Here is a 13463-nt window from a genome sequence, read left to right as displayed (position 1 = left end):
TCAATGTTCCAGTATTGTCCAAAGTAGGAACCCTTTGTAAAGCCGCAGCATTACCAATGCTATAAATCATACTGGATTAAACGTCATGGTGCAAAGTGTCTCTACCATGGTGTGCAGACGTCTCGTCTCGGTTGTCATTTTCTCTGAGAACTGATAATATATGTGTTTGTGACAAAGATCAGACACATTTCACAACTTACTCGTCTGCTTCCCTCCCTCCTTTACTGCAGTGAGGGGATGAGGTCAAAGGGCAGGGAGATTCAGACAGGGAAACACATACATACACACACACACACACACACACACACACACACACACACACACACACACACACACACACACACACACACACACACACACACACTTATCTTATGTTATCCCCCATGCAATCACGTGACCTCATGGTCAGCTCCATGGTCAGCACCATGCTCAGCTCCATGGTCAGCTCCATGGTCAGCACCATGCTAAGCTCCATGGTCAGCTCCATGGTCAGCACCATGCTCAGCTCCATGGTCAGCTCCATGGTCAGACAGCGAACATGAGCCAGAGCAGCAGCTCCCGTGATGACACATGGACAGTTTCACCTACAGGGAAGATTTGTTTTACTTCTTACCCTAGAAATCCATGCCCTATTACCCAAACAAATCCCTGATCTGCAAAAAGCATTTTCAGTAAGCCTAATGAATTTGCATGCCGTCACCACTGTGGGAGTTGACCTGGCTCCACTTGGGTTTAAATTGCAAGATCTGCCTTCATTTCTCTGCCTGTGAATGTCTCACTGGGCCTATAAGAATAACAAGAAGTCAGAGACCGGAGTGTGCTACAAAGTGAGTATCTGCATATCAAGTATCCCAACAACTTCAGTACCAATAATTCTCTGACAGATTTCTCTAACAAAATATATGTTTTTTATTTCTCTTTCTTTTTCCTTCTCTTACATAACAGTACATTATGGAAACCATCTCAGAGATCATCCCGTTCGCTAAGGAGATGCTGAACCAGAGGCCCACCCGCAGTATGCTGAAGATCTACATGCTGGGCTCTACTCTGTTGATGCTGGGAGTCGTGGGGGGACTGGTGGAAACTGTTCTGCCGTTTGTGGAGCAGGATACTGTTGAGGATGCTCCAGGAGAGCTCATCATGGAGAAGAACCAGAAGGAGAAGAAGTCAGAAACAACCCAGGTCAGCCCTGAAGAAGAGGATGACGTGTACGAGACGGAGCTGATGGAGGCCAAAGCCAAACATCTGGTGACGGCCAGGAGGAGAAGCTCCATCCGCTTACTTGGCTCTTAAAGAAATGTAAATGTAAATGGTGCTAAATTAAATCACCACGTTGAACTTGTCCATTTGTACTCGTTCTTTTATTTTAGATTTGGTTAAACATGAAAGCAATGAAATACACTGCAAGCTACAGTAATGTCTGGCTGCTGGGCAGCAGGTACTTGTGGATGTGAGTTGATGAATGTGTTGGGAAAACATTTAATTTTGCACTCGAATAAAGCTATTTTTCAGCTAGCAACTGCACCAGGTCTGGTGTGAGAGTAGCACTTTATACTTGTTGCATGAAGATCCAATAGATGTATCATAAAAAATAGATTGTACATAAAAATATAAAATGTAGGCCTTTTTGAAGTATCAAAAGTAAAAGTATCCATTCTGCAGAAAATGGATCCCTGTCAGCCTAAATATAAATCAAATAATAGAGGATGATGTGTATGGATGTTCGATAATTATAATCCAGATGTGTTATGTAATTCTGAACTGGGCCATTCTGCATAATGAGAACGTTTACTTTACTTTTGTTACGTTAAGAATATTTTACTGCTATGTTTAAGGCTGAATTAGCTCTAATTTAATTTGTTTCTACTTTATTTCATGTTAATTTGATCCAAAGCGACTTATATACACTCAATAGTGTGGACAATCCCCAAAGGAGCAACCTGGGGTGCAGTGTCTTGCTCAAGGACACAACCTCATCTTTATATTTGGCTGTTTGATCTTAAGCAACACAAATGCGATACAAAAATGAATGTGTGACTCAAGCAATTAGTCAAATAGTAGAGTAAAAACCAATACATTACCTGAAGTCTACACTACAATCTACAGAATGACCGAACAGCATGTGCAATTCTACAAACAGACACTAGATGGCGGAAGTAAATACATATTGGGTCCATTTCAACTTCCGCCCATGTGACACAAACCGGAAACGACGACATCAATGCTTGTTTACTAACGGCGGCTAAAACGGCCGTTGAACAAATCAAGTTTCTGTAACCGTAAAATTAAATAACTTGACTCCAACGAGAAACAGTACACAAACTAACACATGGCGGACCCTGCAGTGGCATCGGCGGGTTCACTGAGTGCAGGAGGGGTAAGAGACGGCTTTTCTACTCACCGTCATTAGCATTATGAAGCTAACTGAGCTGTAGGTGTTTAGCTAACTGTTAGCTGTAAGACGGAAGACACTCATCTGTGCTGAATGTGTCTCAATAACTTATCATAACTTCTCCTTAATACACAATGAGCCTGCTGTACCTCCTCACAGACGAGCAGGTTAGCTACATCACCGTACTAATGCTAATGTGCATGTAAAAGCTAATGATTGGTCATTTCCCCGTCGCGATGAATCGTAGTATGGTGCTGTGTTACATTTACCAAGCACGTGGACATGTTAGTAACACTGCAGACTCTTTATAACCATATTAACAAGCTAACAGTGTGACTAATATGCTGTGTACAGTACGGTTGTTAGTGTAGGTACAATTATCTGTATGTGTTGTCCTAAACGTGACACCTGCTAATGTGTAGCTGTAACAGTAAGCCACAAGCCTGTCAACAAGCAGTGGTGGAAAATACCAAATAACAAGTACATAAACTAAAGTGTTGTAGTTCCAAACAATTAACACTCACGCATTTTACTTGAGTACAGTACCATTCTACTTATTTACTCAATAGTTAGCAAAATATCTATAATCTTCTTCTCTTTAATAACCTAAACCTACAAAGTGTTTTTACGTGATGTCGTTGATGTGTCGTTTCTTAACTTAAAGTATTTCTTTATACTTATTCTTCAAAACATCTCAGATAAAAATAAACTAAAGATGGGTAAATAAAAGTATCCTACTTCTTAAGCTAAATTGGCTTGGATAGTTAAAACCCTTGTATTTTTTATATATTCTCATGTTTTTGGATTGTTTTATGTCTCAGTGTTAGGTTTTTCTTCTTTCATACTGTGGTGAACATTTATCCTCATGGGGATGTTTTTTCTCACCTACTTTATGCGTTATTTCTTGTATGTTTTCAGCGGGGGAGTGGCGGTAAAGCAGCCACCAGCCCTGCAGAGAACTACCACCTGGCCCGCCGTCGCACCCTGCAGGTTGTAGTCAGCGCCCTCCTGACAGAGTGCGGCTTCGAGAGCGCGGAGAAGGCGGCCGTAGAGACTCTCACCTGAGATGATGCAGAGCTGTATGTATGAATACTACAGTCGATTTCCAGAGAGTGTTTGTGTAATATAAGAAAATATGGAGGGTGTTATGTGACATGTTTTTATTTCGATTCACTTGCATTAAAGCTCACTCATGTCTATCGTTCTGTGTACAAGATCACAACTTTAGAACATATCTCCTGTGTTCCAAACTTTCAGAAAGATTTTGGAGAAAAGGGAGACGATTCTCTGTTGAACTTCTTAGAAAACGTGCATGAAATCATTTGTGCAGGCCCCTTTTTTGTGTAGCTAGTGATTGATCTAGTGGCGATCATTGGTCATTATTGTGGAGGATATTGCGTTGGATTAGTTTGATCAGAATGGAACATGGTACCGATCTTATTATGTGTTTTGGGCATAGTCCAAAAAGTGACTGCTCCAAATTCAATACATCATTTATTTGCTACTATAAGCAAAACTTTAACTTGTTATGCTGCAGCTTCTTGCATGTGCATGACTTATTACAGGATTTACCTTATCATGGAAACCCACCACAGCCAACCTATTGACAGTGAAAAACAATTAGCAATGAAAAGCCTTTATTCATGTGTACCAACACTGTGTGCCTCCACATATTCCACCAAAAGTGATTCCTGCACACACAAATTAAATATCATCTCTGACTCATGCATTTATTCTTTATGCCAAAGGATCAGCCTTCATGAGCAGAGCTTGGATGTGTATCCTGTTGGTTGATTGCACTTATTGAAAGTCTCCCTGGATGAAAGCTTTTCTAAATCCCAGTGTTGTTGTTTATTTACCCTTTTCCAGATATAACTGAGATAGGTCGGTGTGCCAAAGCTTACTGTGAACACACAGCCAGAAGCGTCCCCACCCTGTCAGATGCTGTGGTCACACTCATTGAAATGGGTGAGTAACAGTGGCGCCGACATATCAATTTTGAACAGCGAGGACTGGATTTAATGTTAGTGTCACTACAGGATTCAATGCCGACACCCTGCCTGTGTATGCCAAGAGATCACAGAGGATGGTCATAACTGCCCGTAAGTACAGTCTGCTTTTACACTCTTAGTATTGATTAGGAAATTGATGAGTAATGGTAGTCTCAATTTCTATATTGAAGATTTGAAGTGGTTTTTTTCTGTCGTTTTCAGCTCCAGTGACCAACCAACCTGTGGCTCCCAGAGCTCTGTCAGCGGGACAGAAACGCACCCATCCTGCTTACATCCCCGGCCACTTCCCAGAATTCCCTGACCCTCACACCTACATCAAAACACCCGTGAGTAAAAACCTTGTCTCCTATAGATCCTCAAACAAACCCTGAACTAATGCCATTAAATGTATGCTATACTATGTTGACCTTCACTTACTCCACTCATCAGGGCATTAATCAGCCAAATCTTAATTATGTGTAAAGGATTAAATTCAGAAAGTATTTTTAATTCATTTTTTTATCTCCACTCAGACATTCAGAGAGCCTGTATCGGACTACCAAGTGGTGCGAGAGAAGGCAGCGAGTCAGAGGAGAGACGTGGAGCGAGCGCTCACTCGCTTCATGGCCAAAACTGGAGAAACCCAGAGCCTCTTCAAAGACGACATCACTGCCTTCCCATGTGAGAGATTACGCCAAGCGAGCCTGTCTTTCCAAACTCTGTTGAAATGTGTTTTTTTACACGGTGGAGAGATTATGAAACCTTGGACCCCTGGGCACTGTCCTGCAAAAGGCACAGCCATTTCTTAATAAGAGCGGGACACAGACACAGTTGTCTTGTGTCTCTTTGAAGTGACTATTTCTCTCTCTGTTGGTTTTGCTCATTTTCATACTCGTCATAAGTGTCATGGCTGCTGTTTTGCATCTTTCTGCAGTCTTGTATATTTCTCTCTGGTCATTTTGCTATTTTTTAAAGAAGGGTTTCTTCCTGGTTCTTTTCTGTATATTCCAGTGACCCTGTGTCTGTTAAGGCACTTCAATAATCCAACCATGGTTTGCGGCTTCATGTCTGATCTGCCACTGAAAGTTGTGTTTGTATTTACATCAGTTCTTATCTCTGTGATCGTGTGTTCAGTGATCGCAGCACAACCCAGCTCCATCCCATATCTCAGCGCGCTCCTGCCCTCGGAGCTGGAGCTGCAGACTCTGGAGGAGACGGACTCCTCCGAGCAGGACGACCAGACAGACAGCGAGAACACAGCATTACACATCAACAATGTAAGTCACTTTAAAAAGAAGTCATATTTTAGAGGTAAAAAAAAATGGGGATTTTATTCAAGATCATAAATCTGAATTTTAGTCTTCCCCTCTCTCCTGACTCACCTTTTCTCTCCCTACTTGGAAGTCTAGATACAGGCTCTATGAATGTCTGATGAGTGCGGACAGAAAAAACACACTTCCTAATTGAATCTGTTCGATGTAATGAAGAGCTTTCTGATGGAGGCCCTGATAACTCCCAGCCATAAAGCAAAACAAATGCTGTAAATGTGAATTGCGAGAATGGTAGTGTTCAGCAACGAGTGCTCTTATCATTTCCGTTTCCCTCTCAGGATGATCCGGGAGCTGACAAAGAGAACTCCATGCTTCCTCCCAGCAGCGTTGTTCCCTCCACAAAGGCCAGCGAGGACAACGTGATCGACAACCCCTACCTCCGGCCGGTCAAGAAACCCAAAGTGAGGAGGAAGAAATGAACGCTTTAAGAACAAACAGACTCTCAGTTTCCACAGCAGTCCAGTGAATGATGTTGGGACCAGCGCTGCTGTTGGACTTTTGTATAGCGACCGATTTCTATTGAAGAGGTCTTTTTGTTTCCATTTCTCAGCAAGCACTCACTTTGTAAAAAAATGTAAGTAACATCATGGTGTAAAATACAAACGATAGTCCTTTTGTGAATAAAGAAAAAAGAAGCTTCTTTAGGTTTTCCTCTTTATATATCCATCATTTTACAACCATTACATTGTTGGTGAATATTTAGTTTGAAACATTGGACAAAGGGACCTTCTTGAGTCTATGTCATAGGGGCATTTGTCAGTTAACTTTAATAGTACAGACTCAGGTAGGCCACTCTCCGTCTGTGCTTCATGAACTCCTTTTCATTGTTAAGCTGAAACAAAAGAAAATCAAAGGTTGCTGTATTCATGGTATAGTATGTGGAAAGATATGACTGTCAAAAAACATGTCGAAACATTTGTAAAACATCATCCTGTATCGCTGGATTGAGTTTGAATATGGATATGCTAAATCAAGATCAAAATGCGTTAGTATATTTTTACATTTTGGAGTCAATACTTTACCTTCACTCTGAGGGACTTCTTCTCTATCTGAGGCAGTCTGGACCAGTCTGGGGTCCCGAAGCACATCGGCCAGCTCACTTTCCTCGCAGTCGCTGCATCATGAGCGTAGGTCCCAGGCCTGTGTCACAAATATCCGTCAGCTCAGTTCATCATTGGAAAATGTGTGTGTGTCTATGTGTGTTACCCTGGGCTTTCCTCGGCTGTACACAACAAGGTTTTGAACCTCTGTGTGGTGGAGGCGAAAGGTGTTTTGCCAGGAGGGGGGACTCTGCAGAAGCTCTGATCCTGCTGGTACTGCTGTGGGGAAGGGGTCGCTGTCTGGGGGTAGAAATGGTAAGAAATCAAATAAACGTGTTGGACGGGTATAAGAGGCATGTAGCACTACACTGCAGTAGTTGTGTTTGATATGTCTTATTGTTGTTTGTTAAAGTTTGAGTTGCACAGACACTTCCGAAATGTTTAATTACAAATATTTGATTGAAAAAGCACTTCAGGTGTGTCTTATTTGTCCGTGTAGCAATACAATCTGATATAGATTTGGAGACCCTGGGTCACATGACATGGAAGAAAAACTAATGAAGAAAAGACTAAAATGGTATTCAATTAAAATATATATAAAGAGAATTCTAGGGATGTTCTTTTACTCAGGCTCTGCTATATACTTTACAAATAAAGATATTTGCATATAACACATATAAAGAGCTTATCAAATTTGACACAAAGTCTATGAAAAAGTGGTGGAGAGCCCCTTCAAGGTAACCCCCCTCCATGGAGGTTAATATTTACCTTGCTACAGGGTGGAAAGCGAGCTGCAGTCCTCGCAGACAGACTATATCCTTTCTTACTGCCCGGTTTCTTCTGTATATCATACAGTATGGTGCCGTACTGCATAAAAATGAACGAAAGGAGCAATATAATTAATGTGTATTACCATTTAACATAATACAGCAAACCAGCATATAAGGGTTTAAAACATTTTGAGTTTTCTATAATAAAATGTGACAATTTATTATGCATTAAAATATATTTAAAACAAAGATGAAACGAACCTCGTGGTTGTCATAGCAGGCGGGGCCGAGGTGCGGCATATCCGGTCGTCTCATGTGGTTTCCCAGCCGGTCTGGTGCAAAATAACTGGGGAAAAGTCTCCTCTCCTGGGAGGTGCCGAACCATATTCCCTGAACAGGAGCTTCTGACATTTTAGAAACAACTTATGGGCCAGAAAGAAACGAAAAACTGCAAGAGAAATAAGAGTCACGCTCCCAGGCTGTTAGCACCGTCTCCACCAGCCATGACGTCGTTGTGTTTTGACATTGCTACTATGGCAACCGAAGTGTTACGTAAATTGACGCAAATTCATGACGTTTCCTATTAATGAAAAATGACACATTATATTCGGATATCTGCATTAAAACAACCGATTAACACCAAGATTTACATCTTTATTTGTATTTAGGGACGATGTACAAGTCAAGGCAACGGCACATTCATAAGTCTGACACAAGCAGAACGAGGCACTATTATTTTTGATGAACCTGAAGCAATGGAGTAAACTTGAAAGATAAGCAGTAAGAGCGTTTTTTACATAAATAAATTACTCATGAAGAAAATATTTGAATTTCGTGGTGGCACTTGAGTTGGATTTGTCTGCAAGCAGCAAGAACAGAACTACATCCAAGGTTAATTATTAACATACCTTTCTAAGGCAATTCCAGAAGCCACAAACACAAATGTACTCTTTATATACAGGCACTTTTTCATAACCAGTAGTCTTTAAATTACAGATAAGTTGGAAAAACAAGAAGTAAGAGGTCTGAAACGGTCCTACAGCATCAAGCAATCACATTCGTGTTGGCACAGAATACATTCTCTGGTTCAAGATATTATTGCTAGTTACTTTAAGGAAAATAGCCACAGTGTCAGGCCAATAGTGGCACACAAACATCTTTTAGCACACGCACTTCGAGTTGACTAATAAAAAAGGTGCATCCTCTTTGGCACTGGTAAAGGGGAAATTAAATGTGCTTTGCAAGATAACCGTATCCAAAGACAGCTGTGGAAGGATTCAGGATAGACAACTACAGAAGAGAATGTCAGAGGGAAGACTTGAACAAATATCTTCAAAGAAAAACACAGCAACATGACAAGGAGGGACTCTCCTAGGAGGCACTGAAGGACAGAGGAGTGTGTGTGTTTTGGGAATGATTCACTCTTTCTGAGGCACTGAAATCGAAGGACCTTTGGGGTCGTCGAACCGATCCATAGTGTTTAGCTGCATGATCATGTGCAGACCGTACACAAAAATCCACAGCATGAGCAGTGAGGTGATCAGCCCCATCCAAATCCCCGCAGTGAAGAAGCCTGCACAGTCACTGGCGTAGGAGAAGTTTGTCCCGTTTGCCAAACCGAAACCCTGAATCTGTATCAGAAAAAGCAAAAAAAAAATCAATGAACAAGACCCAAAGAGACCCCTGATTATCAAACACACTAGTTAGAAAAGTATTTGATGCACTGCAGCAGAAATATTAGGCATCAGGTTGTAAACCGTACTATATTCCTACCTGGAAGTCGATAAAGTTGAGCCTCCACTGCGTGGTGTTCTGGTTGGTGTTGTTTGGCACTAGCAGAGTGTCTCTGAAGCTGGTGACGGACTGGCAGTGGAAGGAGTACTCTGCAGGCGCGTAGATGGCGCGTCTCCCGATGAAAGATGCAGAGAGATCGTTTAACTGCAGCTGCACCGAGTCCAACGTGAACCAGTTTCGGGCAGACACCGAGTAAAACCGCTGACTCATGGAAAAACTGGATATAAATAGAAGAGTATTTTAATGACAGCAAATGTGTAAAAGTCTGGTGATAATCTGAAAAAGATGTAAGACTATTGTTTTTTATTAATATTTGCCTTATTGTTCAATAAACGTCACCCCTCGAAAGTGGTACTATCAAATAAAAGACAGACAATGCAACAGACAGCAATACATAGTACTAACTCTGGCTCCATTAAAGAGAATTAATTTAATATTTAAGGAGGAAATTAGTAGTCTTAAGGTCAATCATGCCAGATAATATGTTTTCAGAGGTTGCACCTGTGATTCAAACCTGAGTGCTAAACTCTGTAAGTCACAAAGGGTTACCATAAAGGAGAAATATGTAAAGACTTGACAGCATTTCCCAGTGGCTTAACTACGCTTATCTGCTCTCTTTCTTAGTATTAGGTGAGAATATCGATTTCACTCTCAAATCTGTCCCTGAAATATGAGGGTACAACCAGCAGCTTGTTATCTTAGTTTGGCATAAAGAATGGAAACGAGGGGAAATAGCTAGCCTTGGCTCTGTCCAAAAATAACAACATTGTTTTGCCTTTAGCTCTAAAACTCACATTTTAACATCTTGGTTTCCCCCATCTGTTACAGTACTGACTAAACAAACACAATAACTAGTGAGCTTCTGAGGAGATGGAGGATTGTGTCACGAAAGTTTCCAGTTGTTGTGCTAAGCTAAGATAACTAGCTTCATCATCATCAGAGTATTGATAAGAAAGAGTTCCCAAAGCATTTGAGCATTTCTTTAAATGATATTGTCTTACCGTAGTATGTGGCCTGATGGATAGGCCAGGACAAGCCTAGAGTGAGAAAAGAGGAATACATTTATAACGACATATTTCATTAAAATAAAACTAAGCTGTTCTTTGGACTTAGCACCAAAACTTGGCAGCATGCCGGCCATCTCACAGTGAGTAGCTGCTGTTGCAAATGGATCCATCCAACGATGGCGTTTGTGTAGCAAGGTCGATCCAGTTGTCTCCTGTGAGGCTGATGTTGAGATTCTGGGCCCAGAGCATGATGCAGGTGTTACCGGATACATTAAACATGATGGGCTCTTTGACTGTGGCTTCAACCGACTGGAGCAGGGACCGTCCCGCATGCTGGTTAGACATGGACATCTCCGAAATCACCTGCAGGAACAATCAGAATCAAAAGCCTTTATTTAACCTGGGTGAAATAAGGTTTTGTGGCAGCAGCTCTACTTTAGATTGGGCTGAATAAAGGATTATTAAATAATACAACACAAATATTGATATGAACACAAAAAGGTAAAGTTGGATTGTGCAAAGTAAATTCAAAAGTATTTGGGAATAATATCTGATTGCTATAATTCTGTTGATAGTCGGAATATCTTACTCGTGACGGCTGGAGTCCCGTGTACATCGCAGTGTATTGGACATCTTTACCTTTCATGATACTCAAAACCTCCCCAATAATTCCATCTGTTGAAAGCAAAATACTATTGAGTTACACATCCGAAATATACTCCACAATAACCAAAATACGGATTATTTTACACTATGAAATTCTTACCATTTTCATGCAGGACTTCCTTGCACGACTTTTCCAATCTATAAAAACAGTGTGTGTTAATTTTCACCAAGCCAATAAAGACCATTTATCTCACATTGATTGGGATGCTGCACAAGTCTCACCCGGTGCAGTAGGGAAGATTGATGAGCAGCAGGTTGCTGGCGGATGTGTTTATGCTGAGATGGGACAGAGTGTCTGCGTCCACGAGCACAGGCGAGACATTGAGCTTCTCTTGCAGCAGAGCCAGGATGACTGAGGAGTCTGACCACTCTAGAGCAGGGAGTGATACTGACGAGGGGGAAGACTGCAGTGCGGCCTGAAGGGAGTGAGAGGGGGAAGAATTACTAGTCTGATAAAAATCCTCTTAATTTAGTAGTCATGTATGAAGTTTTAAAAACCTACCTCAAGGTTTTGGAAGGCACTGTCCTGCTTGTTTCCAAACACTCCACCAAAGAGTGTGAAGTCTTCTTTGCTTAACTGAACACAAATAAGGACAATGAAATATCACAACTATATAAGCAGATAAGTGGATCACTATTTAGATTTTAAAGTGTGTTCAACAATTCTAATGCAGTACACTTTTTAAGTATTTCATATATGTCTACTAGCTATTTGTTATGTTTATGCTCTGAAAAAGAATCTGGTGTTCATACATAGCCCTGGTTCTGTAAATGGGAGCCAATCAGCAACAGGGCTTTTGTGCTTGTGCAGAGGATAGAAGGAATGCCGTATATGTATATATAGAAAAAAAGTAGCAAGAGGAATAGTGAATCTGTTTGTATTTGTCTGAGGAGTTCAAATATAAACAATCTTTCTTCATAATCGTTGACTCTACCTTCAATACAACCAAAACTTTATAAAGTCCCAATAAGCTGTCCACTACAGAGAATAGACCCGGACAATGTGTTAGAGAGGAACTGTGAATGGGGAAGTAATCCAGAGGCTCATTGTCACACCAGAGTGAGAAGACAGTTACACAGAGTCACATGGGACTGCAGTGCAACTACACATTGACTCATTTTTACCCCGTTCTACACATTTACATTTCCAAGAACTAGCTTTGTTATGAATGAATTGGAAAATCTATGAAAATCTTAGCCCAATATGTCTAGTGCCATGCTATTATGTTTGTGGGAAAGAATGAGTATAGTTTTATCGGATCAGGGACTGACCTTGTCCTGCAGGAATAACAGCACAGTGTTGGGGCCGGAGCCAAAGGCAGAGGTGAGGTAGGCAGTCAGCTGGTCATTGGATGTGATGTGACCAGCTGCAGGTGAGGCCAGGGGTGGTAAGCTGAACATGTGGGAAATATATATATATTTTAAACAGGGCCATCAGTCACTTGGCACACAAAACTAAATAAAGTCATTGAACATGGCAGCACAACCACCAAAATTACATTTCATTTTAAGCAAAACAGTCAGACATTAAGGGTATCAACAAATGTGAACAGTGCAAGTACATATGACAAATAACACGAGCTGTTAACAGACAGTGTGGTACAGATCATTAGAAAGACAATATCATTCAGATTATAGAGGCTAACTCACGGCATCACTTATATGTTGTATACAGGCAACGATTATTCATTGCATTGAGACCAGCCATAGGTTGAGATATTTACCAATGTTTGAGACTCGGGTTTCATTTTCGAGGTTTTGTACCATATCAAATGAAAATAATGCATAAAACCAAACGGTGTATATATTGTTTATACACTTCAACCCGTACAGTTAGCTAGTTGAGGTTGAGTTAGCTAGTCGTATGTGGAAGTAGAAATACAGTTAGCGACAAGTGTTAGCATTAGCATGACACACAGCTGGCCGGTTATACTGTCAAAAGTAATACAAAATAACAACAGAAATGAAAAATTACCCTTCACTGGACCACATCAGAAGTGGCACTTGAGCAGCGGAGCTCTGTGATGAAAACAGGGCGAATAAAAGCACAAAAATCGCCATAATTCGCACTTTACTCGAGCTCTTCGAGCCTGTCATTTTTCCGTTTTCCGCAAAGTTCTGCTCACGTGACGCAAACCAGCTGACAGTCATGTGTTGAAAGAAACTGACTTCCGGTTTCTTTCTGTCCTTCTGCTCTGCCCACAAGTGCAAATGTAGCAGCTGTCTTTCTGCAGCTCTGTCCACGTTGTCACATTACAATTTAGGAATAGTTTAATTTCTCTCAGCCAGGACACAGGAATATATAATTTACTGTCTGTCAGGGACTTCCGGTCTGTGCTGCTGCTGTAATGCTAACGTTAAGGATTGTTAGCCAGTGGAAAGAGATGAATCCATTACATTCAAAGGCTTTATTGTAGAGTGCAATGAAAAACTTCCATTCCACCAATGCAACGTAAAGACACTTAAGACATA

General features: G+C 41.1%; 4 protein-coding genes across 4 annotated transcripts; 2 read left to right on the top strand and 2 right to left on the bottom strand.

Annotated features, from left to right (window-relative positions):
• The first annotated feature begins 617 nt into the window (after positions 1-617).
• Positions 618-1342, top strand: g0s2 (G0/G1 switch 2). Its single transcript, XM_063887471.1, has 2 exons — positions 618-827; positions 946-1342. Exons 1-2 carry the CDS (start codon positions 771-773, stop codon positions 1291-1293), a joined length of 405 nt encoding a protein of 134 aa, XP_063743541.1. The 5' UTR covers positions 618-770; the 3' UTR covers positions 1294-1342.
• An 862-nt stretch (positions 1343-2204) lies between these two features.
• Positions 2205-6354, top strand: LOC134867041 (transcription initiation factor TFIID subunit 8-like). The gene is given in 9 exon segments (XM_063887326.1): positions 2205-2377; positions 3311-3454; positions 3456-3471; positions 4262-4360; positions 4432-4494; positions 4606-4730; positions 4917-5064; positions 5518-5660; positions 5993-6354. Coding segments are annotated over 9 exon segments (927 nt in total). The 5' UTR covers positions 2205-2329; the 3' UTR covers positions 6134-6354.
• A 1-nt stretch (position 6355) lies between these two features.
• On the bottom strand, positions 6356-8027 carry LOC134867084 (ciliary microtubule-associated protein 3-like). Its single transcript, XM_063887405.1, has 5 exons — positions 7786-8027; positions 7523-7621; positions 6921-7054; positions 6737-6854; positions 6356-6546 (listed from the first exon to the last, which is right to left on the bottom strand). Exons 1-5 carry the CDS (start codon positions 7933-7935, stop codon positions 6481-6483), a joined length of 567 nt encoding a protein of 188 aa, XP_063743475.1. The 5' UTR covers positions 7936-8027; the 3' UTR covers positions 6356-6480.
• Positions 8028-8157: 130 nt separating this feature from the next.
• atp6ap1b (ATPase H+ transporting accessory protein 1b) lies at positions 8158-13159 on the bottom strand. The gene is made up of 10 exons (XM_063887170.1): positions 12967-13159; positions 12264-12384; positions 11494-11568; positions 11214-11407; positions 11092-11129; positions 10915-11000; positions 10465-10688; positions 10320-10355; positions 9298-9535; positions 8158-9155 (listed from the first exon to the last, which is right to left on the bottom strand). Exons 1-10 carry the CDS (start codon positions 13140-13142, stop codon positions 8943-8945), a joined length of 1401 nt encoding a protein of 466 aa, XP_063743240.1. The 5' UTR covers positions 13143-13159; the 3' UTR covers positions 8158-8942.
• Positions 13160-13463: the final 304 nt, after the last annotated feature.

Source organism: Eleginops maclovinus, chromosome 1, assembly GCF_036324505.1.
Source record: "Eleginops maclovinus isolate JMC-PN-2008 ecotype Puerto Natales chromosome 1, JC_Emac_rtc_rv5, whole genome shotgun sequence".
Lineage (NCBI taxonomy): Eukaryota > Metazoa > Chordata > Actinopteri > Perciformes > Eleginopidae > Eleginops > Eleginops maclovinus.
The sequence above is the reverse complement of the archived record's forward strand: the minus strand, read 5'-3'. Positions and strand labels throughout refer to the sequence as shown.

Coding starts and splice junctions, on each gene's coding strand:
- LOC134867084 (XM_063887405.1), bottom strand. CDS start 7,935: ATGTCAGAAGCTCCTGTTCAGGGAATATGGTTCGGCACCTCCCAGGAG. Junction 6,855..6,920: donor ACAGCCGAGGAAAGCCCAGG/GTAACACACATA, acceptor TTTGTGACACAG/GCCTGGGACCTACGCTCATG. Junction 6,547..6,736: donor AGAAGTCCCTCAGAGTGAAG/GTAAAGTATTGA, acceptor CTTTTGTTTCAG/CTTAACAATGAAAAGGAGTT.
- atp6ap1b (XM_063887170.1), bottom strand. CDS start 13,142: ATGACTGTCAGCTGGTTTGCGTCACGTGAGCAGAACTTTGCGGAAAAC. Junction 10,356..10,464: donor TGCAACAGCAGCTACTCACT/GTGAGATGGCCG, acceptor TTCTCACTCTAG/GCTTGTCCTGGCCTATCCAT. Junction 9,156..9,297: donor TCAACTTTATCGACTTCCAG/GTAGGAATATAG, acceptor TTTCTGATACAG/ATTCAGGGTTTCGGTTTGGC.
- g0s2 (XM_063887471.1), top strand. CDS start 771: ATGTCTCACTGGGCCTATAAGAATAACAAGAAGTCAGAGACCGGAGTG. Junction 828..945: donor AGACCGGAGTGTGCTACAAA/GTGAGTATCTGC, acceptor CTTACATAACAG/TACATTATGGAAACCATCTC.